The sequence below is a fragment of the Manis javanica genome, chromosome 16 (genome assembly GCF_040802235.1).
Source record: "Manis javanica isolate MJ-LG chromosome 16, MJ_LKY, whole genome shotgun sequence".
In the NCBI taxonomy this organism is placed as follows: Eukaryota; Metazoa; Chordata; class Mammalia; order Pholidota; family Manidae; genus Manis; species Manis javanica.
The window spans coordinates 56,061,712-56,088,514 of record NC_133171.1 but is presented as its reverse complement, the minus strand read 5'-3'; the positions used below and the strand labels follow the sequence as shown (position 1 = coordinate 56,088,514).

Here is a 26,803-nt window from a genome sequence, read left to right as displayed (position 1 = left end):
AGCTGAGCCACTGAGGAACCAAACGTGCTGCGGAAACAGACGTGGGGAGCACAGGCTCCCGTCGCTGCCACCAGCGTCTCATCCGCAGCTCTGAAGATCCAGGCCCCACCTCTGCCTGTAGGAGCTCCTCTGGGCTGCCTGGCCTGGGCCTGCCGCCACCAGGGCTTACAGAGCAAGCCCTGCCCTGGCTGTGCTCCAGGCCTCTAGCTGATGAAACTGAGCTCTAGAGGGTCAAGAAGTGACTTGTCCAGAACACATTTTTAATAGAAAAACGCATTTTTATAAAATGAACTTTTAACACTTGGCTCAAACCTCTAGGTTAAACTGGCAATCTTTAGACAAACGGCCATAGGGTCAGAGCACAGGGATCCTGAGACTGGCCAAAAGGCCAGTCTCTCCAGCCCTCTGTCCTGAGGATGGGGTCCTGACATGGGCTGGTAGGTCTGAAGAAAAGGCAGTGGCCTATGAGAACTGAAAGCATCCACACGAGGGACAGCACTGAGTAGGTTATTAGTCAGTCTGCTTTTCAAACCCACACATTAGCTGCTGTTCTCATGAACTGCACAGCTTCTTGTCCCCATCGAGAGGTGGACACAGCCCCTGCAGTCAGCACAGCTTGAGAGACACCTGGGAAAGGCAGAGGCCTCTGGTCCATTTCTGGATTCCAAATGTGAAGGCCCAGGGGCCAAGGAGATGAGCAAGCAGCCCCTGGTGCCATGAAGTCTGAGCCGTGCTGGAGCTCTGGTCCGCTGCTCAGTCTCTGACCTGGTGGTAGTCAGAGCCCTGCCCTGGGCTGCCTGGCCCACAAGCTCTCTGGCGACCTCAGACTGCCTGAGTCAAGTCAGGAGAAAAAGCAGCTTTGTTTTGGGCATTAATGGGTAGGTCCACTAAGACTGCTACCTGCCAACTTGTGATCTGTCTAATCAGGGCTCACTTTGATAGGACTCACTTTGATACTCTGAATTATTGGTTTGACTTGTATTTCCAGCTGCTGGGCTCCTTCCTGGCTCCAAGTGTACAGGAGGCTAAATAAGGCAACAGTCAATTTGATTTTCCCACGACATGGCCTTCAGGGCAGGCTGGCGTCCTAGTGCACTACTGTCACTTAAATTGCTTCACTTTTTAACTGTGTTCTCCTTCTTGGAGTACAGTAGAAACAGAGGAGTTGATTCCTGTGAGGCCGAGAGGCAGAGCCGGAGTAGGGAGCAGAAAGGAGCCTTTCCGCCATGGGTAATCCCACAGCCTGCAAGCTTGGCTGGCACAGGGCAGTCTGGTCCCAGCAGCATTATGCCAGGCTTCAGCGATACTTATGTTATATGTAGGGGGAGTGTTCCTGGGCACATTCACAACCCCTGTGGTTGGCCAGAAATTGAAAGCTGGAGGCTGGGCCCTGTGGGGCTCCTCTCTGCTGAGCTGTCCAGCTGGCATCATAGGCCCTAGGGGTCACTTCCCCTCTGGAGTAGGGGCAAGTTACTGTCCACTCAGCAGTACTAAACAAGGGCCTTGACACCTGAAAGTTTGACTTCACTTCCTGCTTCTAGGGCCAGTGAGGCTTCTAGTCAGCTCCCACCATGCAGTATTCAGCCCCCAATTTCTCAGAATTGACCAGGCACCCTGTGCAGTGCAGCGCCGGTGCTGTCCTCCTGAGGAAGACCAGCTCTTACCCAAGTAGGCCTCTCTTGGTAGATGGTAGATCCAAAAAGAAAACTGGGTAGACACTACGACGAGCTCCTCACGCTGTCATTTTGTGTTTGTATTAATCATATATAGGTGTTTCCTCCCCTTGAAGCTGCTATGTCTTTATTTATTCAGGGTGTTTTCATATGGGAAAGCTTTGCCTGATCTGCCCTGGCCCTGGGTTTTGTTTTGAGATTGGCTTATTTCTGAGTCGTCAAGAAAGGAAGGGACTGGGGCTTTCTTTCTCTTTTGCTCCTCTTCAGGGCAGGTACTCTCCCTTCCATACAAAGGAATAGTGTAACTTTAAGGACAGGCTTCAAGTGGAAAAGCCCCTGCTTCTGAGCGCAGGTCAGACAATGTGGCAAATCCTGTCACCGTGTTCCTGAACTGGGCAGGAGCCTGATTAGGTGGGACTTGCAATGAGGTCAGTACCTGCCACTGGCCATGGGCTTTCTGCTTGCCAGCTTCTCTGAGCAGCAGGACTTCCTCATGATGGGCTCTGCCATTGCCCCCTGCCCCTGGGCCTGTAGCATCAGGTTCCAGAGGTGGGGTTCCTTGAGAAGCCTCTAGTGGAGCAGGCGGCTAGCACAGTTGGAGCTGTCAGGGTGTTAGAAAGCTGGCTGACCTCGGTTTTCGAGATGCCCAGGCCTGCAGAATGTCAGGAGATGCAGTTCACAAAAGTGTTGCTGCTAATGGTGTGGCAGTGGGACTGAATTGTAATAAAATGTTATTTAATCCTCGTCTCTGTATTTTGATACTTGAATGAATTCCCTCTTATTTTACTGTACATACAATTGTTAATCTGTCTGATTTGGTCTGAATTACATCTTGTGGTACCAAGTATAACCAATGTGTGCAACACCATAGACTGACCTCACTACATGAGAGAGAGTGTAAATATTCTTGGGCTTCCAGCTTTGGTTTTGTTACTTTCATAACTGTGCAACTTAGAACACACTGAATTAATAAATGACAAGCAACATGAAACCAGCCTTACTTTTTGGAGTCTTTGATTTGGAAAGTGTCTTATTTTCTGGCAGGAGTGCAGGCACAGGCTAGATGCTGGCCGGGTCAGTGATGAGGATCCTGCTCTGTTTGGCTAGAATGAACTTGGGAATTTGCTCTGTCATTGAATTTGTTACTCCTCAACAGGAAGCTGCTAGGGATTGTCAGTTAGGGTTAAGCCCATTTAGTTGCAAGGGCCCTGTGATTCCCCTTCCCTCATTTGGAACATCTGAATACTAATTAAGGGCCACATTTCTGGTTATGGCTGTAGCTCCTCCGTATCCTCATCTGGGCTGGTCACCCACAGACATTTATTGAATATGTGTGTATAAGGCAGTGTGGAGGATCAAGAGCTGTGGTAGGAAAATGTCTCCCTTTAGGAACTTAGTTTGATTGCGGAGGTTGTTTCAGACATACATGCTAGCTACTGGCCCAGAGCAATACTGTGAGTCCCCCAAGACAGCCCCAGGACTGTGGGGAGTCAGAGGGATGGGGAACTCCTAGAGCTAGGTGGCAGGGAAGGTAGGGGTGGTGCCTGGGCTGGCATTTAAAGGAGGGTTCGGGAAGGCACGGATGACACTAATGGCCCTCTCACTGACTGAACCCCTGTGTTCCAAACCCTGCTCGCACTGTATAGGCAACCATCTTCTTAGCCCTCACACTTTCTGGGTATTATTGTCTCTACTTATAAAGAAACAGGCTCAGGTAGGTTAAGACTCCTGCCTAGGCCCGCTGAAGAGGACCTTAGAGACCATCTAGTGCAGTGGCTTCAGGCTGCCCTCAGAGCTCCTGGCCCCACACCCGCTAGCACTGAGCACTCTTACTCAGGAATTTCTGGGAAACATTCTATTTGTCAAAGGGCTTTAAAAGAGAAAATCACTGATGTAATCTAATGCCCAATTGTATTTGAGAAGAAAATAAGGCCAAGAACAAGGAAACGATTTTCTCTTAACCTGGCTGGCTCATGGCAGAGAGGGCCAAAACACAATTACAGCTTCTTAGGCCAAATTGCATTGAAATTGGGAAAGTAGAGTTTTAAGTCCAGTCATGGAGCCTTCCAGACTAAGGGGTTCATCATCCTCACACCCCTTTGCTCTCTGACTTTGGCAGTCTTTCCTAGGTAGAAGAAACCTAACAGCCAGAAGAGAAGAGTCTGGTCATACTTAGCATCACAGTTCCTCTGGAACAAGGTACCAGGACACACGGCCACTGTCAGAGTCCCTTTTGGTATCACTCATAAACCTTACATGTGACTCACTCATGCTGCCCAACTGAGGACCACAATGCTGATTGTGCCTTGGTGGCCGGGTGGGTAGGGAGACAGACCATTTAACGCTGGGCACCTGGACCTGCCATTCTGAGCCACAGGCATGTTCTGCCTGGCCAAATGAGAACCAGAGTTGACCAGAAAAGGGAGAATGGAAGGACCAGGAGGAGGAGTGGGCGGGGGCAGTCTCAAAGGAGTGGAAGGGACACACCCAACAGGACTGCATCCGTCCAGCCCATCTCCACACCTTGCCTTTCCCCCTCCTGACATCTGCTAGTCAGTAGGTCTCTGCAGGACCTGGAGGCAGAAAGCTACCAGGAGTCAAGCGCTGCCTTCTGGTCTGATGTCTTAGAATGCAGCATGATGACCTCACAGGCATCTTCCCTGCACTTCTCTCCCCTAGTCAAGGACCCATTTCTGTTATGCTCCCTCTCATCCTCACCAGTGCCCCCTTCACAGTTATTCTGTGATCCAGGAACCCAGGTAGCTGAGGCATTACTACTGTAGGCCGACAGAAATCACCCTTTCGCAGTGACCAGGCTGAAGAGGCAGAATTTTGCAAACAAGCACTTTGTTCCTGTCAGCCTTGGCTGCCTCTGGCTTCCTACATCTAAAGGGCATCAGGTCCCACCTGAATCGCAGCACATGAGGACAGGCAGGTCTCCCAGCATGTCATGGAATTCAAACTGTGTGGCTCATACAGCACCAGTTCATCAGCTAACACCCAAGGAGAACAGGTCTGACCGCTGTTTTTTCAGGACTGAGCTGTTAGGAACACTATTATAAACAAGCACTTACCAAGTAAAGATTTCTTTACCACAAAATATTTATTATCCAGTAAATGGAGCTGGGACAACTAGTAAGGGGGTGGTGGTAACAGTGCAAGGAGATTCTTATTCCCACTTAAACCAAAGTAAATTCCAGATGGCTCACATATTTAAATGCTAAAAAAATAAACTTCAAAGCTAGAAGAAAAAGGGAGATGCTTTTGCCCCATAACCTTGATATGAGAAAGGTCTTTCCAGTTACAAAACTGAATCCATTTTTAAAGGTTATTCAACTATTTACAAATCAATCATTTCTGATCTGTTTTTATTTGGTCATTGATCCATTGATTATTTAGGAGCAATGTTATTAAGCCTCCATGTGTTTGTGGGCTTTTTCATTTTGTATAATTTATTTCTAGTTTCATACCTTTATGGTCTGAGAAGCTGGTTCATACAATTTCAATCTTTTTTAATTTACTGAGGTTCTTTTTGTGGCCTAGTATATGATCTATTCTTGAAAATGTTCCATGTGCACTTGAGAAGAATGTGTATCCTGTTGCTTTTAGATGTAGAGTTCTGTAGATGTCTGTTAGGTCCATCTGTTCTAATATGTTGTTCATTGCCTCTGTCTCATTTTCTGTCTGGTTAATCTGTCCTTTGGAGAGAGTGGTGTGTTGAAATCTTCTAAAATGAATGCATTGCATTCTATCTCCCCCTTTAATTCTGTTAGTATTTGTTTCACATATGTAGGTGCTCCTGTGTTGGGTGCATATATATTTATAATGGTTATATGCTCTTGTTGGACTGAGCCCTTTATCATTATGTAATGTCCTTCTTTGCCTCTTGTTACTTTTTTGTTTTTAAGTCTATTTTGTCTGATACAAGTACTGCAACTCCTGCTTTTTTCTCCCTCTTTGTTGCATGAAATGTCTTTTTCCATCCCTTTACTTTCAGTCTGTGTATGTCTTTGGGTTTAAAGTTGAGTCTCTTGTAGGCAGCATATAGACGGGTCTTGTTTTTTTATCCATTCAGTGACTCTTATGTCTTTTGATTGGTGCATTCAGACCATTTACATTTAGGGTGATTATCGATAGGTATGTACTCATTGCCATTACAGGCTTTAGATTCGTGGTTACCAAAGGTTCAACGGTAATTCCCATACTATCTAACAGTCTAACTTAACTCCCTTAGTATGGTATTACAAACACAAGCTAAAGGTTCTTTTTTTTCCTCCTCTTTTCTTCCACCTCCATTCTTTATATATTAGATATCATATTCTGTACTCTGTTCCTTGATTGACTTTGGGGGTAGTTGATTTGATTTTGCATCTGCTTAGTAATTAATTGTTCTACTTTCTTTACTGTGGTTTTATTTCCCCTGTAGACAGCTATTTAGCGTTAGGAACACTTCCATCTATAGCAGTCCCTCCAAAATACACTGAAGAGGTGGTTTGTGGGAGGTAAATTCTCTCAGCTTTTTGCTTATCTGAAAATTGTTTAATCCCTCCTTCAAATTTAAATGATAATCTTACCAGGTAGAGTATTCTTGGTTTGAGGCCCTTCTGTTTCATTGCATTAAATATATCACGCCACTCCCTTCTGGCCTGTAAGGTTTCTGTTGAGAAGTCTGATGATAGCCTGATGGGTTTTCCTTTTTATGTGATCTTTTTTCTCTAGCCACTTTTCAAAGTCTGCCTTATCCTTGATCTTTACCATTTTAATGATTGTATGTCTTCGTGTTGTCCTCCTTGGGTCTCTTATGTTGGGAGATCTGTGCACCTCCATGGCCTGAGAGACTATCTTCTTCCCCAGATTGGGGATGTTTTCAGCAATTACTTCCTCAAAGACACTTTCTGTCCCTTTCTGTCTTCTTCTCTGGTTCCCCTATAATACAAATATTGTTCCGTTTGGATTGGTCATACTGTTCTCTCAGTATTCTTTCATTCCTAGAGATCCTTTTTTTCTCTCTGTGCCTCAGTTGCTTTATAGTTCTGTTCTCTAATTTCTATTACATTTACTCTCTCTTCCACTACATCTAATCTGCTTTTAAATTCCTCCATTGTATGTTTCATTTCAGATATGGAGTTTCTTAATGAATCTCCATCCTAAATTCGTCCCTGAATTCTTGAATATTTTTCTGTACCTCCATGAGCATGTTTATGATTTTTATTTTGAAAACTCTTAGAAAGACTGGTGAGTTCAGTTTCACTTGGGCCTTTTTCTGGGGTTTGTGAGATTTTGGGTTGAACCAGATTCCTTTGACATTTCATATTTGTATATGGCGCCCTAAAGTGTCCAGAAGCTCTAGTCTCTGGAGCTGCTCAGCCCTTGGAGTGATGTTGGGGGTTTGCAGGGGAGCGGCGCTGCTGCCTTGGGGGAGGAAAGCTGTTTCCTGCTTCCTGACTGCAGTGCCTGTCTCCACTGTCAGAACCAGTGGGCCAAGCACACAGGTGTAAGCCTCTGTGCTTTGTGTTTGTAGCTGCCATAGGCAAGGCCTCCATCTGGTCATAACAGCACCACAAACTGAGCAGCTCAAAAAAATTTGTTTTTTTTTTTGAAAGCTAAAAGTTCAAAATCAGTGGCAGTAGCATTGGTTCCTTCTGAGGACTATGAGGGAGAATCTGTTCCATATCTTTTTTCCAGCTTCTGGCAGCCTCCGATGTCCCTTGGCTTGTAGGTGGCATTTTCCCTGAGTGTTTACATTATTATACCTCTGTATGTATCTGTCTCTTTATATAGCACATGTCTTTTCATAAGGACACAGTCAGACCTGGATTAGGGAAGCATCCAACTCCAGTGTGACTTCATGTTAACTAATTACAATCTTCAATGACCTTATTTTCAAATAAGGTCATATTCTGAGGCACTGGGGGTTAGGATTTCAACGTATGAATTTTAGAAGGGGGGTGGGGGAAAGTGGACTCAATTCACCATAGCAATCACCTTGTAAGGAAAAGGGATCTTTTCCTACATGATTAAGGATCTTGAGATGGGAAGATTATCCCAGATTATGTGGATGGGCCCTAAATCCCATCACAACTATCCTTATGAGAGTCAGAGGGAAATCAGATACACACATAAGAGAACTACGTGATCTCCATTGACCACAAAGGTAGAGACTGAAGCAACATGGCCACAAGTCAAGAATTGCCAACAGCCACTAGAAGCTGGAAAAGGCAAGTAACAGATTTTCTCACAGAGCCTCCAGAGGGAATACAGCCTGCCAACACTTTGATTTCAGCTCAATCAAACTGATTTCTGATTTCTGGCCTCCAGAACTATAAGAGAGTATATTTTTATTTTTGTTAAGCACTCAGTTTGTGGGAATTTGTTATAGCACCCATAACAAAGTAGTATGCCCTAGAGTCTTGTGAAGCTCTGCCTACAACTTATTATAGCCCATAAGACCCACTGTGGATTTTTCATATCCTGAATGTAGATAATATACTTAGATTGTCTCAAGGCACTAAATGTGTGGCACTTGGTTATAGTAGCAGCAGGAAACTAATACAGAGCGGAACTTCTTCAACTTGATAAAGAGCATCTACAAAAACCTACAACCAACATTATTATATTTGATAGTGAAAGACAAATGTTTTCCCCATAAGACAAGAAACAAGGAAAGAATTCCACTACCAGTCTTAAAAGTGCTAGGAGTTCTAACCAGTGCACTAAGGCAAGAAAAGGAAATAAAAGTCATTCATATTAGAAAAGAAATAAAACTCCATATTTGTAAATTACATGATTGACTATGGAGAAAATTCCAAGGAATCTACAAAAAAAGAAAAACCTATTAGAATTAATAAGTGAGTTAAACAAGGTCACAGGATATAAACATACAAAAATAAATTTTATTTATAAAAAATGAACATGTGGACACCACAATTAAAAATAAAACACCATTTATAATTACTCAAAAAAATGAAATCCTTAAGTGTAAATCTAATACATGCTCAGGACCACAGTTATAGTATGATGAAATCTACACAGTGTTAATGAAAAAACTCAAGATCTAAACTGGTCAGACACATTATATTCATGGATTATAATAATCAACATAGTAAAATGTGAATCCTCCCTAAATGAATACACAGGTTTATGAAATACCTATCAAAATCCCAACAAGGTCTTTTTTTGTAGATTAGTCTATGGCAAGGCAAAGGAACCAGAACAGCTTTTAAAAGAAGACTTTGAAAAAAAAGAATAAAATGGGAGGAATCAGTCTCCCCAATTTCAAGAACTTATTATATAGCTACAGTAATCAGTACTGCATTATATGGCAGAGAGACATTCCTATAGATAAATGGAATAGAGTAGAGAACTCCCCAGACAAATATGCCCAACTTACTAGGTGCAAAGCCACTCATTGCAGGAGAGAGAGCCTTTCAACAAATGAGGCTGTGATAAATGGACATCCATATGTAAAAAGAGAAGAAAGTACCTCAACCTAAGTTTCATACCTCATACAAAAATTAACTCAAAATGGACCACAGACTTAAATGTAAAACATAAAACTATAAAACTTTTAGCAAAAAACATAGGTGAAAATATTTGGGAGCTAGGGCTTGGCAGAGACTTCTGAGCCTTGACACCAAAAGTGCAATCCATAAAAAGAAAACCCGATAAGCTGAACTTCATAAAAATTAAAACTTTTGCACAAAGGACACTATCAAGAAAATGAAAAGACTATTCACAGAATGAGAGAAAATGTTTGTAAACCATATATCTGACAAGGGTCTGCTATCCAGAATATATAAAGAACTCTTAGAAATCAACAACAACCCAATTCAAAAATAGGCAAAGGTCTAAAACAGACATTTCTCTAAAGATACACAAATGTCCAATAAGCACATGAAAAGATGCTCAACATCACTAGCCATTAGGGACATGCAAATCAAAACCACAGTGAGATTCCAATTCACACCCACTAAGATGCCTTTAATTGTTTAAAAAGGAAAATAACAAGTGTTGGTGAAAGTGTAAGAAATTGGAACCCTTGTACAATGCTGGTGGGAATGTAAAAATGGTGCAGCCACTGTGGAAAACAGGTTAGTGGTTTCCCAGTAAATCAAACAGAATTACCACTCAACCCACCAATTCCATTCCTGGGTATAATGTACTCTAAAGCATTGAAAATAAGTGTTCAAACAAAAACTTGTACAATCCACAAATACTCATTGTAGCAATATTCACAAAAGCCCAAAGGTAAAAACCAAATGTCCTTCAACTAACGAATGGACAAAATATAGTATATTCATATAATGGAATATTATTTAGCTATAAAAAGAATGAAGTATTGATACATGCTGCAAGATGAATCTTAAAAGCATACTAATAAAACAGTCATAAAAGGCCTCTACTATATGACTCCATTTACCTAGAATCAGAAAATCCATGAAACAATAAGCAGATTAGCGGTTACAAGGGGCCAGGAGGGAGAATGAAAAGCAACAGATTGATGAGTATGGGATTTCCTTTCGTGGTGATAAAAATGCTCTGGAAATAGAGTGCTGATAGTGGCACAACACTGTGGATGTTACAAAATGTCACTAAAGTTAAGTTTTATATTGTGTGCTTTATCACAATTTTAAATTGGGCAGGATTGAATGCAGCTATCTTTCCTTGTTTAGGTCAGGAATCCCAGGATTCCTCCATGTGGAAACAAGAAAACCAACTCAAAATTTCTAAGAAATCAGCCATTCCAGCTTTAGTTATGAAGTACAAAGCAAGATTTTATTGTCAGCCCAGTGTCTGTACCTACCAACCATACAGTCCTCTTCATAAGAATCCCTTCAGAGCACTTTCTGTGTGTAAGATAATGAGGCTTCCAAAATGTGGATTTTTTTAAAAATTCAAATTAACCAATGCCAATCAGAGAATCCATCTAGATGAGCCTGTTTATTAAACATTCCCCTTTTTCTGGTCAGAGTAAAAGTCACACCACTGACCTTGCTGTGTCACCCATCCAGGTTCTACTCTGTAAAAAGGAAGTCAATTAATAGGAGACCCTGGGCTAATGAAACTCAAATCCCCTTTCTGTTGTTTTCCTAGATTAAGTGTGTTATATTTAGCTCCTTCCATCTCCTGAAATGGTGAGAACACTGTTTCTCTTCCACCTACCTTTAGAGTACATAAGTGTATTTCCATTTCCTCTTCTCCATTATTTCAAAAGGGCCAAATCTAAATGGAACACTTTCCTTACTCAGCCATACTATGTTGGGGCTGGTCTGCCACAGTCAGCTTGAGAATGACATGCTGGCTCTCCATAATCCCATGTCCCTCCTAGAATCTCCCTCATTTGTGATGCCCACGGAGCTCACAGCTACAACTGCCAATTAGAGTCCTAGAGCGGAAGTCGCAGGAAGGATGGAAGCTGAAGCTGCTCCACCTGTCAGGAGGAACAGGGTATTCTAAGCTTAGAGATGAGGGAACAAGAAGCTTCCTCAGCTAGTCAACAAGACCAAGGATAAACTTGATCCAAGTCAGTCAGCTCAGACCTACCTGTCCAAGCCTGAACTCTGAACACTTGAGAGGAACCCCACAAACCCTGTGAACCCCGTCCTTAACAGAACACTTGCTAGCAGCAACACCCATTTCATCCAGCCCCAGTTTGCACACTGCTTCAGACCTTGTAACAGAAAAGGAAGATGGAGGGTCTTACTATTTCTTGACTTCTTGTTGCATCATTTAAAACCTTCAGAAGAACCTCATCCTGGAAATGAGGTTTCTAGTAACTTCTTTCAACCATGCCCAATCCTGAAGTGAACTGAACAAAACAAGTTTCTGACTTCCAGAGATGCCCTTGTACTCACATTTTGGATATACTGAGAGTTCTCAGAGCCCTCAGAGAAATGCTTTACCCTTACAGAAAGTAATGCTAGCACCTGGGCATCTTGGCTTCTCAGCTCTGTATGCTAAAGAGAGCACCTAACCAGTAGAGGAAAAACTGGGGACCTGCTGGCTTCTCTCCTAGTTGGGAACCTGGCCACAGCTGCAGTACAGGAAGAGTGGAGGTTTGCTTGCAGTTCAGGAGTTTATTAGTGAATGAGTTTGGGCCAGTTGGTGTTTACATGCTTCATCACTATGGTGCTGGTGTACTTGCTGCAGGAGGGAAGAAGGGCTTGCTGCTCTGGTGGCCACTGGTGTGTCACCCCAGGAAAATGATGGGCTTCTCTCCTGGGTCCAAAGTGCCAGGGCTTGGAGCTGGTGCTATCAAAGAGACTCCACTTCAGTTTCCAGTGCCTGGGCTGGGGTGATGAGGGTTTTTAGGATCTCCATGTAGTAAGGGCCAAACACCTGCCAATTGTAATGTGTCAGGTCGACAAACTTTTGGCCCAGTTCTACTAGTTCTGCCTCAATGACAGTAAGGCCTCCAGGAAGGTCTAACAGAGACCACTGCACACCAAGAACCAAATGGCATCTGAGAAACAAATGGATCTGCTGATGTGTGAGCAGGAAAAGACAGTGAGTTGGGAAAGGGCAGACAACTTGCCAGGAGAAACAGTGGCCCTACACTCTACTCACTAAAGTTCTAAGTTAACTGAGATGTCACTAACCTACCCACGCACCTAGAGATTAGGAAACCTGTTTCATTTTGTTTCAGAAGGGGGCGACTATCCAGTATCTAGCTCCCAAGGACAAAGCAAAGATCAAAAACTTGTGTGCTATTAAATTTCTGCCTATTAAAAAGATTACTTAAACAGGATTAAAGATGGCAGCATGAGAGGAGAGACAGAGGCTTCCTCCTAAAACTGGATACAATTAGAAAATATAGTTAGCACAACTAATCCTGAGAGAGCAACAGGGAAGAGGACAGTGTCAGACTGCACACACCTGGAGAAAAGGGCAGACCTCACGTAAGTGGGTAATGTACCAGAGCTGTGGCTCTGGGGGACCCGAGCCCCTCCCCCACCACAGCTCACCAGGGGGAGGAAGAGAAACAGAGCAGGGAGGGAGTGGAAGGCTTGGGACTGCTGAATACCTAGCTCCGAGATCTCCTCTGGGAGCACAAACCTACATTTCATGGTGCTTTCATCATACTCTTCTGATTACGGGGTTGGAAAGCTGGGACAGGCAGAGTTCCTGGGGAGACTGGGATTCCGACTGCTTCTGGAAAGCAGGGATCCATATCCGGCTGCTCTGGGACAAAAGTGTATACCTATGTGCTCGGCCCACTGGTTAAGGCAGTGGAGACAGGCACAGGAGCCAGAAGGCCCGGAACAGCTCTTTCCTACCCCCAGGCACCAGTACCTCTCCCCTGCAACCCCCGACATTGCTTCAGGGGCTGAGCAGCTCCAGAATAGAGCATCTGGACACTAGAGGGCACCATATACAAACATGAAACACCAAAGAAACCTAGTCCAGAGTAAAATTGTTAATACAACTCCCGAGAAAGACTTAAATGATATGAACCTCGTGACTCTTCCTGAGAGGGAGTTCAAAATAAAAATCATCAACATGCTAATGGAGGCACAGAAAGACATCCAAGAACTCAGGAATGAATTCAGGTCAGAGATCCAATCATTAAAGAACACAATGCAGGCTATTAAAAGCAGGTTGGATACAGTGGAGGAGATGATAAATGAAATAGAAACTAGAGAAGAGGAATACAAAGAAGCTGAGGCACAGAGAGAAAAAAGGATAAGAATGAAAGAATATTGAGAGGACTGTGTGACCAACCCAAATGGAACAATATTCGCATTATGGGGATACCAGAAGAGAGAGAGAAAGGGATAAAAAGTGTCTTTGAGGAGGTAGTTGCTGAAAACTTCCCCAGTCTATGGAAGGAGATAGTCTCTCAAGCCATGGAGATACACAGATCTCCCAACACTAGGGACCCAAGGAAGACAACACCAAGACACATAGTAATTAAAATGGAAAAGATCAAGGATAAGGACAGACTGTTAAAAGCAGCCAGAGACAGAAATAAGATCAAATACAAAGGAAAGCCCATCAGGCTAATATCAGACTTCTCAGCAGAAACCTTACAGGTGAGAAGGGAGTGGCATGATATATTTAATGCCATGAAGCAGAAAGGCCTGGAACCAAGATTACTTTATCCAGCAAGATTATCATTTAAATTTGAAGGAGGGATTGAACAATTTTCAGATAAGCAAAAGCTGAGAGAATTTACCTCCCACAAACCATCTCTACAGTCTATTTTGGAGGGACTGCTATAGATGGAAGTGTTCCTAAGGTTGAATAGCTGTCACCAGAGGAAATAAAACCACAGAAAAGAAAGTAGAAAAGCTAATTCCTTAGCAAATGTAAAATTAAATTAACTATCCTCAAAGTCAAAGAAGAGATAGACAAAAAGTACAGAATATGATACCTAATATAAATAGAATGGAGGAGGAAGAAAAAGGAGGAGAAACAGAAAAGAAGCTTTAGGTTATGTTTGTAAAAGCATACTAAGTGAGTTAAGTTAGACTCTTAGATAGTAAGGAAATTAACCTTGAACCTTTGGTAACCACGAATCTAAAGCCTGCAATGGCAATAAGTACATACCTATTGAAAATCACCCTAAATGTAAATGTACTGAATGCACCAATCAAAAGACATAGAGTCACAGAATGGATAAAAAAACAAGACCCATCTATATGCTGCTTACAAGAGACTCACCTCAAACCAAAAGACATGCACAGACTAAAATTCAAGGGATGGGCAAAGGTATTTCATGCAAACAACAGGGAGAAAAAAGCAGGTGTTGCAGTTCCAGTGTCAGACAAAATAGACTTCAAAACAAAGAAAGTAACAAGAGATAAAGAAGGACATTACATAATGATAAAGGGCTCAGTCCAACAAGAGGATATAACCATTATAAACATATATGCACCCAACACATGAGCACCAGCATATGTGAAACAAATACTAACAGAACTAATGGAGGAAATAGAATGCAATGCATTCATTGTAGAAGACTTTAACACAGCATTCACTCCAAAGGATAGATCCAGTGGACAGAAAATAAGTAAGGACACAGAGGCACTGAACAACACACTAGAACAGATGGACCTAATAGACATCTATAGAACTCTACATCCAAAAGCAACAGGATACACATTCTTCTCAAGTGCACATGTAACATTGTCCAGAATGGACTACATACTAGGCCACAAAAAGAGCCTCAGTAAATTTAAAAAATAATGAAATTCTACCAACCAACTTTTCAGACCACAAAGGAATAAAACTAGAACCAAATTGTACAAATAAAGGAAAAAGGCCCACAAACACATGGAGGCTTAACAACATGCTCCTAAATAATCAATAGATCAACAACCAAATTAAAATAGAGATCAAGCAATATATGGAAACAAATGACAACAACACAAAGCCACAACTTCTGTGGGATGCAGCCAAAACAGTCTTAAGAGGAAAGTATATAGCAATCCAGGCATATTTAAAGAAGGAAGAACAAACCCAAATGAATAGTCTAATGTCACAATTATCAAAATTGCAAAAAGAAGAACAAACGAGGCCTAATTTCAGCAGAAAGAGGGACATAGTAAAGATCAGAGAAGAAATAAATAAAATTGAGAAGAATAAAACAATAGAAAAAATCAATAAAACCAAGAGCTGGTTCTTCAAGAAAATAAACAAAATAGATAAGCCTCTAGCCAGACTTATTAAGAGAAAAAGACAATCAACACACATCAACAGAATCAGAAATGAGAAAGGAAACATCACAACAGACCCCACAGATATACAAAGAATTATTAGAGACTACTATGAAAACCTATATGCTAACAAGCTGGAACACCTAGAAGAAATTAACAACTTCCTAGGAAAATATAACTTTCCAAGACTGACCAAGGAAGAAACACAAAATCTAAACAAACCAATTATGAGCAAAGAAATTGAAGTGGTAATCAAAGAACTACCCAAGAACAAAACCCCCGGGCCAGATGGATTTACCTCAGAATTTTATCAGACATACAGAGATGACATAATACCCATTCTCCTTAAAGTTTTCCAAAAAAATAGAAAAGGAGAGAATACTCCCAAACTCATTCTATGAAGCCAAAATCACCCTAATACCAAAACCAGGCAAAGACCCCATCAAAAAAGAAAATTACAGACCAATATGCAGGATGAATGTAGATGCAAAAATACTCAACAAAATATTAGCAAACCGAATTCAAAAATACATCAAAAGAATCATACACCGTGACCGAGTGGGATTCATTCCAAGGATGCAAGGAAGGTACAACATTCAAAAATTCATCAATATCATCCACCATATAAACAAAAAGAAGGACAAAAATCACATGATCATCTCCATAGATGCTGAAAAAGCATTCGACAAAATTCAACCTCCATTCATGATAAAAACTCTCAACAAAATGGGCATAGGGGGCAAGTACCTCAACATAATAAAGGCCACATATGATAAACCCACAGCCAACATCATACTGAATAGTGAGAGGCTGAAAGCTTTTCCTCTGAGATCGGGAACAAGACAGGGATGCCCACTCTCCCCACTGTTATTCAACATAGTACTGGAGGTCCTAGCCACAGCAATCAGACAAAACAAAGAAATACAAGGAATCCAGATTGGTAAAGAAGAACTCAAACTGTCACTATTTGCAGATGATATGATATTGTACATAAAAATCCCTAAAGACTCCACTCCAAAACTACTAGAACTGATATTGGAATACAGCAAAGTTGCAGGATAAAAAATTAACACACAGAAATCTGTGGCTTTCCTACACACTAACAATGAACTAATAGAAAGAGAAATCAGGAAAATAATTCCATTCACAATAGCATCAAAAAGAATAAAATACCTAGGAATAAACCTTACTAAGGAAGTGAAATACCTATACCCTAAAAACTATAAGACACTCTTAAGAGAAATTAAAGGGGACACTAACAAATGGAAACTCATCCCATGCTCTTGGCTAGGAAGAATTAATATCATCAAAATGGCCATCCTGTCCAAAGCAATATAGAGATTTGATGCAATCCCTATCAAATTACCAGAAACATTCTTCAACGAACTGGAAAAAATAGTTCAAAAATTCATATGGAAACACCAAAGACCCCGAATAGCCAAAGCAATCCTGAAAAGGAAGAATAAAGTGGGGGGGGGGTGGATCTTGCTCCCCAACTTCAAGCTCTACTACAAAGCCACAGTAATCAAGACAATTTGGTACTGGCATAAGAACAGAGCCACAGCCCAGTGGAACAGAAAGACTCCAGACATTAACCCAAACATATATGCTCAATTAATACATAATAAAGGAGCCATGAACATACAATGGGGAAATGACAGTCTCTTCAACAGATGTTGCTGGCAAAACTGGACAGCTACATGTAAGAGAATGAAGCTGGATCACTGTCTAACCCCACACACAAAAGTACATTTGAAATGGATCAAAGACCTGAATGTAAGTCATGAAACCATCAAACTCTTAGAAAAAAATATAGGGAAAAATCTCTTGGACATAAACATGAGCGACTTCTTCATGAACATATCTCCCCAGGCAAGGCAAAGAAAAGCAAAAATGAACAAGTGGGACTATATCAAGCTGAAAAGCTTCTGTACATCAAAGGACACCATCAACAGAACAAAAAGGTACCTTACAGAATGAGAGAATTTATTCATAAATAAAAGATCCGATAAAGGGTTGACATCCAAAATATATGAAGAGCTCACGCACCTCAACAAACAAAAAGCAAATAATCCAATTAAAAAATGGGCAGAAGAGCTGAACAGACAGTTCTCCAAAGAAGAAATTCAGATGGCCAACGGACACATGAAAAGATGCTCCACATCGCTAAGTCATCAGAGAAATGCAAATTAAAACCACAATGAGATATCACCTCACACCAGTAAGGATCACCACAATCCAAAAGGCCAACAATGGTAAATGTTGGCGAGGTTGTGGAGAAAGGGGAAGCCTCCTACAGTGCTGGTGGGAATGTAAATTAGTTCAACATTGTGGAAAGCAGTATGGAGGTTCCTCAAAAAGCTCAAAATAGAAATGCCATTTGACCCAGGAATTTACCCTAAGAATGCAGCAGCTCAGTTTGAAAAAGACAGATGCACACCTATGTTTCTTGCAGCACTATTTACAATAGCCAAGAAATGGAAGCAGCCTAAGAGTCCATCAGTAGATGAATGGATAAAGAAGACATGGTACATATACACAATAGAGTATTATTCAGCAGTAAGAAGAAAACAAATTGTACCATTTGCAAGAACATGGATGGAGCTAGAGGGTATTATGCTCAGTGAAATAAGCCAGGCGGAGTAAGCTAAGTACCAAATGATTTCCCTCATATGTGGAGTATAAGAACAAAGAAAAACTGAAGGAACAAAACAGCAGCAGAATCAGAGAACCCAAGAAAGGACTAACAGTTACCAAAGGGTAAGGGACTGGGGAGGATGGGTGGGAAGGGAGGGACAAGGGTGGCAAAAAAGAAAGGTGGCCTTTCTATTACCATGTATAATGTTTGGGGCATAGGGAAGAATGTGCAACACAGAGAAAACAAGTTGTGATTCTACAACATCTTACTACGCTGATGGACAGTGACTGTAATGGGGTTTGTTGGGGGAACTTACTGAAGGGGGCAGTCTAATAAACATAATGTTCTTCATGTAATTGTAGATTAATGATAAAAAAATGAATTTTAAAAATTTATTTTAAAAAAAAACATTGTACAGAAAGTTGGTCCTGCCCACAAAGACATTATGAAGGAGAGGTGGATAAAGAGAAAGTTAAGAGAAATGCTCCTAGGTGGCTGAAAGAAGTACAGAATCAAAGAACATAAAACGAATCCTGAATATGGATCTGCTAGTTTTATAAACAAAACTGTTAGGCTGGAGGAAGGAAAAGCAAGGACATGCAAACAGAACAGAGAGATGCCATAGGGGGAGAACAGACCAGACCCCAAGGTCCATGCCTTATATGGAAAGGGGACAGCTCTTCCTGAATTGCATCCTTCTGATGTGCCTACTAATACCTGGATGTCAGCATCCTCCCTCTTGGAAGGAAAAAAAGTTTGTAGTTGTCTATTATGTCACCTTTATCCAATCATACCTCTCCACGCCCCCTAGGATAGCTTGCCCACTCCTCCCCCTCCTAATCCCTTATAAACCCCCACCTCCCTGACCAGTGTGACTTCCCCAGCCTGTAATACCCAGACTGCGGAACATCACCCGGGAGTTGCACTCAAATAAACTACCTGGCCCTTTGTTGCCTCTCTTCACCTGCTTATTTCAGCTAAAATTTATCTTATATTTGGTGTCAAAACCTGGGAGGGAGCGTGAGTGTGGGGCCCCAACCGACCACCGGTGGCCCCGCACCCTCCTGCCCCAACCCAGGACCTCAGCCTGATCTCCACTGCGTGGACTATTTTCTGGTGAGTCCCTCAGTTTCCCCTGGTCTGTTTCCCTCCCTAACTCCATTTCACCTGGTCTGTTAGAAATGGTATGTACATACAGGTGGAGCATCCAGCCCCTGGGCATTCGGCTCACCCTCTGTGGGCATCCGGCCTGCCCCTGGCCCTGTGGTGGGGGAGACGTCCTTCACCCGGGCTCCCAGGCCGTCTCCCCTGACTTGGTGCGCTTGGGATGCTGGGCACTCCTCTCAGCAGGATTAGTTGGAGAGTGGCACAGACATGGGGAACCAGCCCTCAAAAGCAGAGGCTCAGACCCCACTATGGTGTCTCATTTCTAATTTGGCTACTCTATATTTGTCCTGGGAAGTTCGCAAATAGAAGCTAGTCTTTCTTTGTTCTGAGGCCAGGCCTCAGTATCCTTTGGACAATCAATCTCACTGGCCCCCTGAGGGAACTTTCAATTTTAACCCCCTCACCAATTTGATTAATTATTGCCACTGGAGCGGAGAGTAAAGTGAAATCCCATATGTGCAGGCTTTTTGGACTTTGCACTCCCATCCAGACCTTTATGTTAAGTGTCCAATGACTCAGGTTCTCCTGGCCTGATCTCCAGTTAAAGATTGTCAGCCTCTTACTCTGCTCAGTCCTTCTTCCCTTTCAGATCCACCAGAAGACCTCAGTCGCCTGCCTCCCTCAGCTCGCGATCCCCTCCCCACCTCCACCAGCATCTTTAAGTCCTTTGTCTTCACACATGTCACCGCCATCTTAAAGTCCTACATTCTCAACCATGCCATTGTCCTGCTCTCCTCTTCCGGTGGCTGCACCACCCCCTCCCCCTCTCCTGCTTTCACCGCCCTCTTACCCCACTGGAACATGCTCCTCCTGCCCTCTGGTCCCAGAAGCCACAAATAGGAAGCTGAAGAGAGGGAAGGCAATTGGGTATCAGTGACTCAAGTCTTTATATCGGTTCGTCTGTCTATGTATATGTTTTTGTGTGGGCATTGTTTCTGACTGTAGTCATTGTACCTCAGTTTGTATCTTTGTGTGTCTAGGTGTATGGATGAAAAATATTTTCCTACCTCTGGATAGTATTAATAAAAATTGATTTAAAAACAAGCACTTGTGAAAACTGGGCATTCTAAAACTTCCAGAAAATCTGATAAAAAATGTTAAGCATTAATGCTAATTTGAGTTTGACTGAGGTGGGCATGTCCTTGTGGTTATCAGCTGCCTAAGTTTACCTAAGGTTATTTAAGTTGATGTTATCTGCTAACTCTTTTAAGAATAAAATGCTTAAAGGCTTGGCTTTGTCTAATGTTCAGTAAAGGTCTTGTAAGTAATCTAGCATAGTTGTTATGAATGAGTGAAGTAAATAAGTGTGGCAAGTGAACACCTTTTTAATTGTGTGTTACAGTGTGTATACCTACCTGCAGCCTGAGAATCTTTGTGGTAACTTAAAACCTTAAAGTTTTGCTAAGTTAAGAATATATACTTTATGTTTAGTGAGAGATTGTGCTGTAAAGCATAGTTACAGAAATTATAAAATATTCATAAATTTGTCAATCTAAAGAATGCTAGTGTAACAGTTTACAATAGCCTGCTTCTCAGTGTTCACTAAAAATTAAGGTACCTAATGGTTTTAAGTTCTAATTAAAACTACTTAAAGAAATAAGGAAAACATTTCTGCATACTAAAGAATGTGTCTTTTGACAAAAGAAAGTAACTTTATTCTAAAGTACAGCTGTTTATTTAGAAAGAGAAATCTAAATGTAAAAAGGTTGTAGAAAGTTTGTGGAAGGATTTAATATGGTCATACTATATAAAATTAAAGCAAATGAGTCTCGGTATCAAGTACACAGCAAAATTAGAATTTTGTTTTCAGTTAAAAAGACAAAGTTTTCTTAACTGTTAGTCTGCTCCTAATATTGAAAGATTGCAAAAAGTTCTCTAATTGTTTTATCAAAGCAGTTTCTCATGCTTAAAGTCTCAATGGGTTATCAGAGTATTTAAGAAAATAAGATCTTAATATTAAAAAGACTAAAAGCTAAGGTTTGCTAACAACTGTGTAACCTTCTTTATTTGCCTTTGAGGTATTTTGTTGTCATTCTAGTTAAATAACTATTGCTTCATGGCAACCTATAATCCTATTTAAGCAAGTGCCATAGAAACTTTCTTCTGACAACTTCCCAAAATCAAGTTCAAAAAGGTACTTTTACCTCTAGTTAACTCTGATATTTTCCAGAGGGCCCCTGGAACATGTCAGAGGAACTTTTTCTCATTGGAGAAAGTATTTGGCTAATTTAGCTTATTTATCTAATATATAAATACCTGCTTAATTACCTAAAAAGCACTGTCAAAAAGAATAATGCTAAACTTTGTTACAAAATGTTTTGTTACAGAAATATCAGAATTTCCTTATGTCAACTGTCTTACAATAAGCTCTCATCAAATATTTCACCATTGTCATTGTAAGTCTTTTATTATTTATAGTCACTGTTTTATTACTCTTAAGCTAGTAAAGAACTAGATTTCAGCAGAACAGGTATTAGTTACATAGGATTAAGTAAACTAAGGAAGATGATTTGGTGGCTTCTTGTTTAAAATGTTGTTGATAAAGTGTTTTAAGCTTTTTCTCTTAAGCTGACAACAGTTTACTAAATGACTGCCTTTATAAGCAGAATTGAAACTTTATCTTTCTCTCTACCTTATCCCTCCAGAATTTAACAACTCTCAGTGACTATTTTTATATTTCATGGCAGTATGTTTGTTTGCACAAGTTCAATAAGAATCTGCTTTCCTTGTAAGAGGACCAATTAAAAACACTGGTTATATTACCAAGGCTTTTACTGGAATGTCATATCTGAGAGACATGTGTAAACTCAGATATGAACCGACACCTTTAAGGAACTAAGATTGACTTTATAAAGCCAACAAAGCCCCTTAGAAGAACTGGCCTGGTACCTTGCTTACAGGGTTCCCAGCAGCCTTACCAGGTGAGTAAGGAAGGTCACTTCTTGGCAGGTGCAGGAACCTCAGGAATGTCTTGGGAACCTCAAGAAGAGAGGAATTCACCCAAATGTACAGGTACTGCAGACACAACCTGATGGCAAGTCTGGCTTGGCTTTCTGGCCTCGAGAGGCCTTTAAAAGGTCAATCTGAAATTCCTTATAAAAAGTTCTAGCAAAGCATATTTAAAAGAGCCCATGTAATCAATTGCTCTTCTTGCTTCACTTATGCAAATAATCAAGCCAACTGTTAATTATTTTCTTAATCTGGCTACTTCTAATAAAAATGAAGGTGACTTTAGAGAAAAGTATTGTTTCAATAATGCAGTCTTATCTATACTAAATCCCAATACTAGTCATTGAGATGTAAACTTGATCCAGAATTCCAGTCCCCCATAATGGCCTGGCTAATGCCCCTACTGGGCCCCTAAATAACAGGTTGTGGTTTACTCTTAGTTGCCCCTTGTGTGCTCACGTTCCTCCAACAGCGGCTAACCCAGATGACCTGGGTCGCCACCAACCAGATGTTACTTCACTGCTATGAACCTCTTCCCACTGAACCCCCTCCTTCAGCCTAATACCAGCCTGCCTCAAACCCCATGATGCCTCTTGTCAGCTGGAAGTAGCCATATTGAATTGTCACCCATTATGACCAAAAGGCTGGAATGTTAGGCTGGAGGAAGGAAAAACAAGGACATGCAAACAGAACAGAGAGATGCCATAGGGGGAGAACAGACCAGACCCCAAGGACAGCTCTTCCTGAATTCCAACCTTCTGATGTGCCAACTAAGACCCAGATGTCAGCATCCTCCTTCTTGGAAGGAAAAAAAGTTTCTAGTTGTCTATTATGTCACCTTTAGTGAATCATACCTCTCCATGCCCCCTAGGATAGCCTGCCCACTCCTCCCCATCCTAATCCCTTATAAGCACCACCTCCCTGACCAGGTGTGACTTCCCCAGCCTGTAATACCCAGACTGGGGAACATCACCCGGGAGTTGCACTCAAATAAACTACCTGGCCCTTTGTAACCTCTCTTCGCCTGCTTATTTTGGCTAAAATTTATCTTACAAAAACAACATAGCAGAAACAAAAGCACCTCATTTTATAAAAAAGCATCTTAAGCTCAGTGAGGTTAAATGCCTTGGCTAAGGTCACCACTGGTTTACAGAAAATTCAGGACTAGAATCCATATCAAAGTGTTTACTCCAAAATATATAAAGCTAAGCAGGAGTCTAATGCTGTAAATAAATACTTGCATTTCCTAAAGAAAAATGTAAATGACAGAACATGGAATGGAAAAAGTTTAACAGATGAAGTTAAATAGAGGCCAAGACTACAAGTAGTAGAGTACAGTACAGTGGAAGATAAACAAACAGTCAACTGAAGTGGTAGGGACACAAAAATACAGGGTGGGACAATTAAATGGAACCTTTTAGAGTCATGTAAACCGGGACTGACTTCATTATAGCCTCCCTTATGGCACAGAACCCCATGTCAAAATGATTTGCTTTACTCTTTTGACAGATGGGTTTGCTTCACAGAACCCAAGAGGAGTATGAGGAGGGTTGAAGTAATCTGGGAGCAGCTGGACATAGCCCTTTGAAGCTCAAAGTGAAGTGTGGTGGACGGGGAAACCATTACAAATCTTTTAAGGAAGGGGGCTCAAAGAGGGGATAAAACATTCTGGCGGCAGCACTGACTGCCTGCTTCTCCAGCCACATCTTGCTCCACCAGCAATACTTAACACCCTGCTCCTTCCTGCTTCAGGGTCTGTGCACACGCTCTCCTTTCCACCTAATGCTTCTTCCTCTCACCCACTTTTATCCGGCTGATGCCCTCTTGCCATTCAGGTCTAACTTACAAGGCCCAACTTCCTAAGAGAAGCTTCTCTGGCCCTCCATTAGCTCAAGAACACCCTCTGCTTTTTCTTCAGAGCACACACTACAGGTTGTAATTACACGTTTGTTTGCGTAATTAACCTTTATTAAATGTTAACTCCACCATGAGACTGTAGGCTTTCTGAGAGCGGGGACTGCATGCATTCCACTCACCATCAGTTTCAGTCATTCTTGTCATCCATAATTCTTTACAACCAGCAGCCTAAAATAAAGCACAGCATAATGATCTCCAGACAAAGAATCCAGACACATCAATGGAGGGCCATTTATCTGAGGGTAGTTTAAAAAGAAATGCAGAGTGGGTTTTTATAAAAATTATTGTAGATTTTTTTTACTGAGATAAAATAGCATATTTATTATTTTAATCAATCGTCAGTGTACAATTCACTGGCATTAAATAAATGAAATTCACAATGTTGCATAACCATCACCACTATCTACACCCCAAACTTTTCTTTATTTTTTTTATTTTGGTATCATTAATCTACAATTACATTAAGAACATTATGTTTACTAGGCTCCCCCCACATACCCCTTCACAGTCACTGTCCATCTTTGAAGTAAGATGCTGTAAAATCACTACTTGCCTTCTCTGTGTTGTACAGCCCTCTCCATGCCCCCCCCCACACTACACATGCTAATCGTAATGTCCTCTTTCTTCTTCCCCACCCTTATCTCTCCCTTATCACCCATTCTCCCCAGTACCTTTCCCTTTGGTAACTGTTAGTCCATTCTTGGGTTCTCTGATTCTGCTGCTGTTTTGTTCCTTCAGTTTTCCTTTGTTCTTACACTCCACAGATGAGTGAAATCATTTGGTACTTGTCTTTCTCCACCCGGCTTATTTCACTGAGCATAATACCCTCTAGCTCTATCCATGTTGTTGTGAATGGTAGGATCTGTTTTTTTCTTATGGCTGAATAATATTCCATTGTGTATATGTACCATGTCTTCTTTATCCATTCATCTACTGATGGACATTTAGGTTGCTTCCATATCTTGGCTATTGTAAATAGTGCAGCGATAAACATAGGAGTGGATCTGTCTTTTTCAAACTGGATTGCTGCATTCTTAGGGTAAATTCCTTGAAGTGGAATTCCTGGGTCAAATGGTATTTCTATTTTGAGCATTCTGAGGAACCTCCATACTGCTTTCCACAATGGTTGAACTAATTGACATGCCCACCAGCAGTGTAGGAAAGTTCCCCTTTCTCCACAACCTCGCCAACATTTGTTGTTGTTTGTCTTTTTGATGATGGCGATCCTTACTGGTGTGGGGTGATTGTTGGCAGCCGTGCTCAGAAAATAGCGCCCAATGCAGGGCAGCCGGAAGGCCCCGAACTTCCTAATGACAAATCATCCCACACCACTAAACTACATGCTAATTGCGCCTTGGCATAAGGACCAATGAGACCCACCAAATTGTTATGCTAATAAGGCATATGGAGCCGCACCAACCAGGTCAGAGCATGAGAACTATATAAGCAAGCCTCTCCTTCCCCTCTAGGTCCTGCCCAACTCATTTGTTTCACAAAGAGCTGAAGAATAAAGCTTTCTGCAGAAGAATCCTGCTGTTGTTGCGTGCTGTTCTTGCCGGCGAGGACGGGGCGCGCGACAAGTGGTGCCGAAACCCGGGAACCAGAACATCACCGGCACAGGGAGGACCCTTCAGACATCTGGAGAGGATTCAGAACTGCAGGTCAGAAGAAAACCCGGAGGGGTAAGTTCCGAGAGGCCCCTGCTTTTTAGGATAATGGTTGATGGTTCTCTGTAAATAAGGAGGCACCATGGGGAATGCACCGTCATTAGTCACGGCGCTGCAGACAGCTCTCAAAGAGCGAAACTTGAAGGTCTCCAGCAAAATCTTAGGATCTTTTGTGAAGGAGATAGACCGTGTGGCCCCCTGGTTCATTTGTTCAGGGTCCCTCTCAATCCCGAGCTGGGACAAACTGGGGAAAGATCTTGATAGAGAGGAGGAAGAAGGCAGCCTGAGGGGAGGCACCAGGCCCCTCTGGAAACTGATTAGAGCTTGTCTGCAAGATGAGAGGTGTGAAAGGGTAATAAAAGAAGGTCAGAGAGCATTGACAGATATCCAAGAGAGCATGTCAGAAATGGAACGGGAAACAGAGAGAGCGCGCGGCCGAAAAAAGGCCACAAAAACGAAAGTAAAGAAACCCCAGAGTGAGGGAGAAAGCCCGCCTAGGGCAAAAGCGAAAGAGCCCCGAGAAGCGAGTGACAATCGCCTCGGAGAAAATAGTAAATACCCCTGGAAAGAGTTGAGGGACCTCCAACTCTCCAATAGGGAATCTGAGGAGGAATTAACGTCCGCAGAGGAAGGGGAAGAAAATAAAACCGCAGAGTGCAGAAGTAAGGGAACCAGCAAAGTTGAAAAGCGGACCAAGGAAAAAATGAAAGTAGGGTGTCCCCCGACGCCCGTTGCCCCGCCACCTTACGTGAGTGGCGCACTCTCCCTTTGCCACCCAGATACTCTTCAGGCAATTAGACAAATGTTTCCTGTATTTGAGAATAATGGCGTACGCTCTCACCAGCCCCTGAGCCATAAACAAGTTAAGGAGTTAGCAGAATCCGTTCGGGCTTATGGAGTCAGTGCTAACTACACCATAGCAGAAATTGAAAGACTAACAGAGACAGACATGACACCCGCAGACTGGCAATATGTAACTAAGGCATGCCTTTCTAGTATGGGGCAATACATAGAATGGAAGGCATTGTGGCATGATATCAGTATGACCCAGGCACGCGCAAACGTGGCCGAAGGACAGCCTGCGTGGTCATATGATATGCTGACGGGCCAAGGACAGTGGGTAGCCAACCAGAC

The 26,803-nt window shown here is 42.1% G+C and overlaps 1 protein-coding gene across 5 annotated transcripts in view; it reads left to right on the top strand.

Annotated features, from left to right (window-relative positions):
• The window catches only part of ANKS1A (ankyrin repeat and sterile alpha motif domain containing 1A), a 319,903-nt gene that overhangs the window by 286,681 nt on the left and 6,419 nt on the right, over nt 1-26,803 (top strand). For 3 of the 5 annotated variants that reach the window (XM_073224983.1, XM_073224984.1, XM_073224982.1), the window contains one exon: nt 25,472-25,684. In XM_073224983.1, coding sequence (XP_073081084.1) covers nt 25,472-25,684 — 213 coding nt within the window. Of the gene's footprint in view, nt 1-2; nt 2,665-25,471; nt 25,685-26,803 lie in introns of those variants that run through there. The other 2 variants (XM_037000742.2, XM_037000738.2) reach the window with 1 other exon arrangement.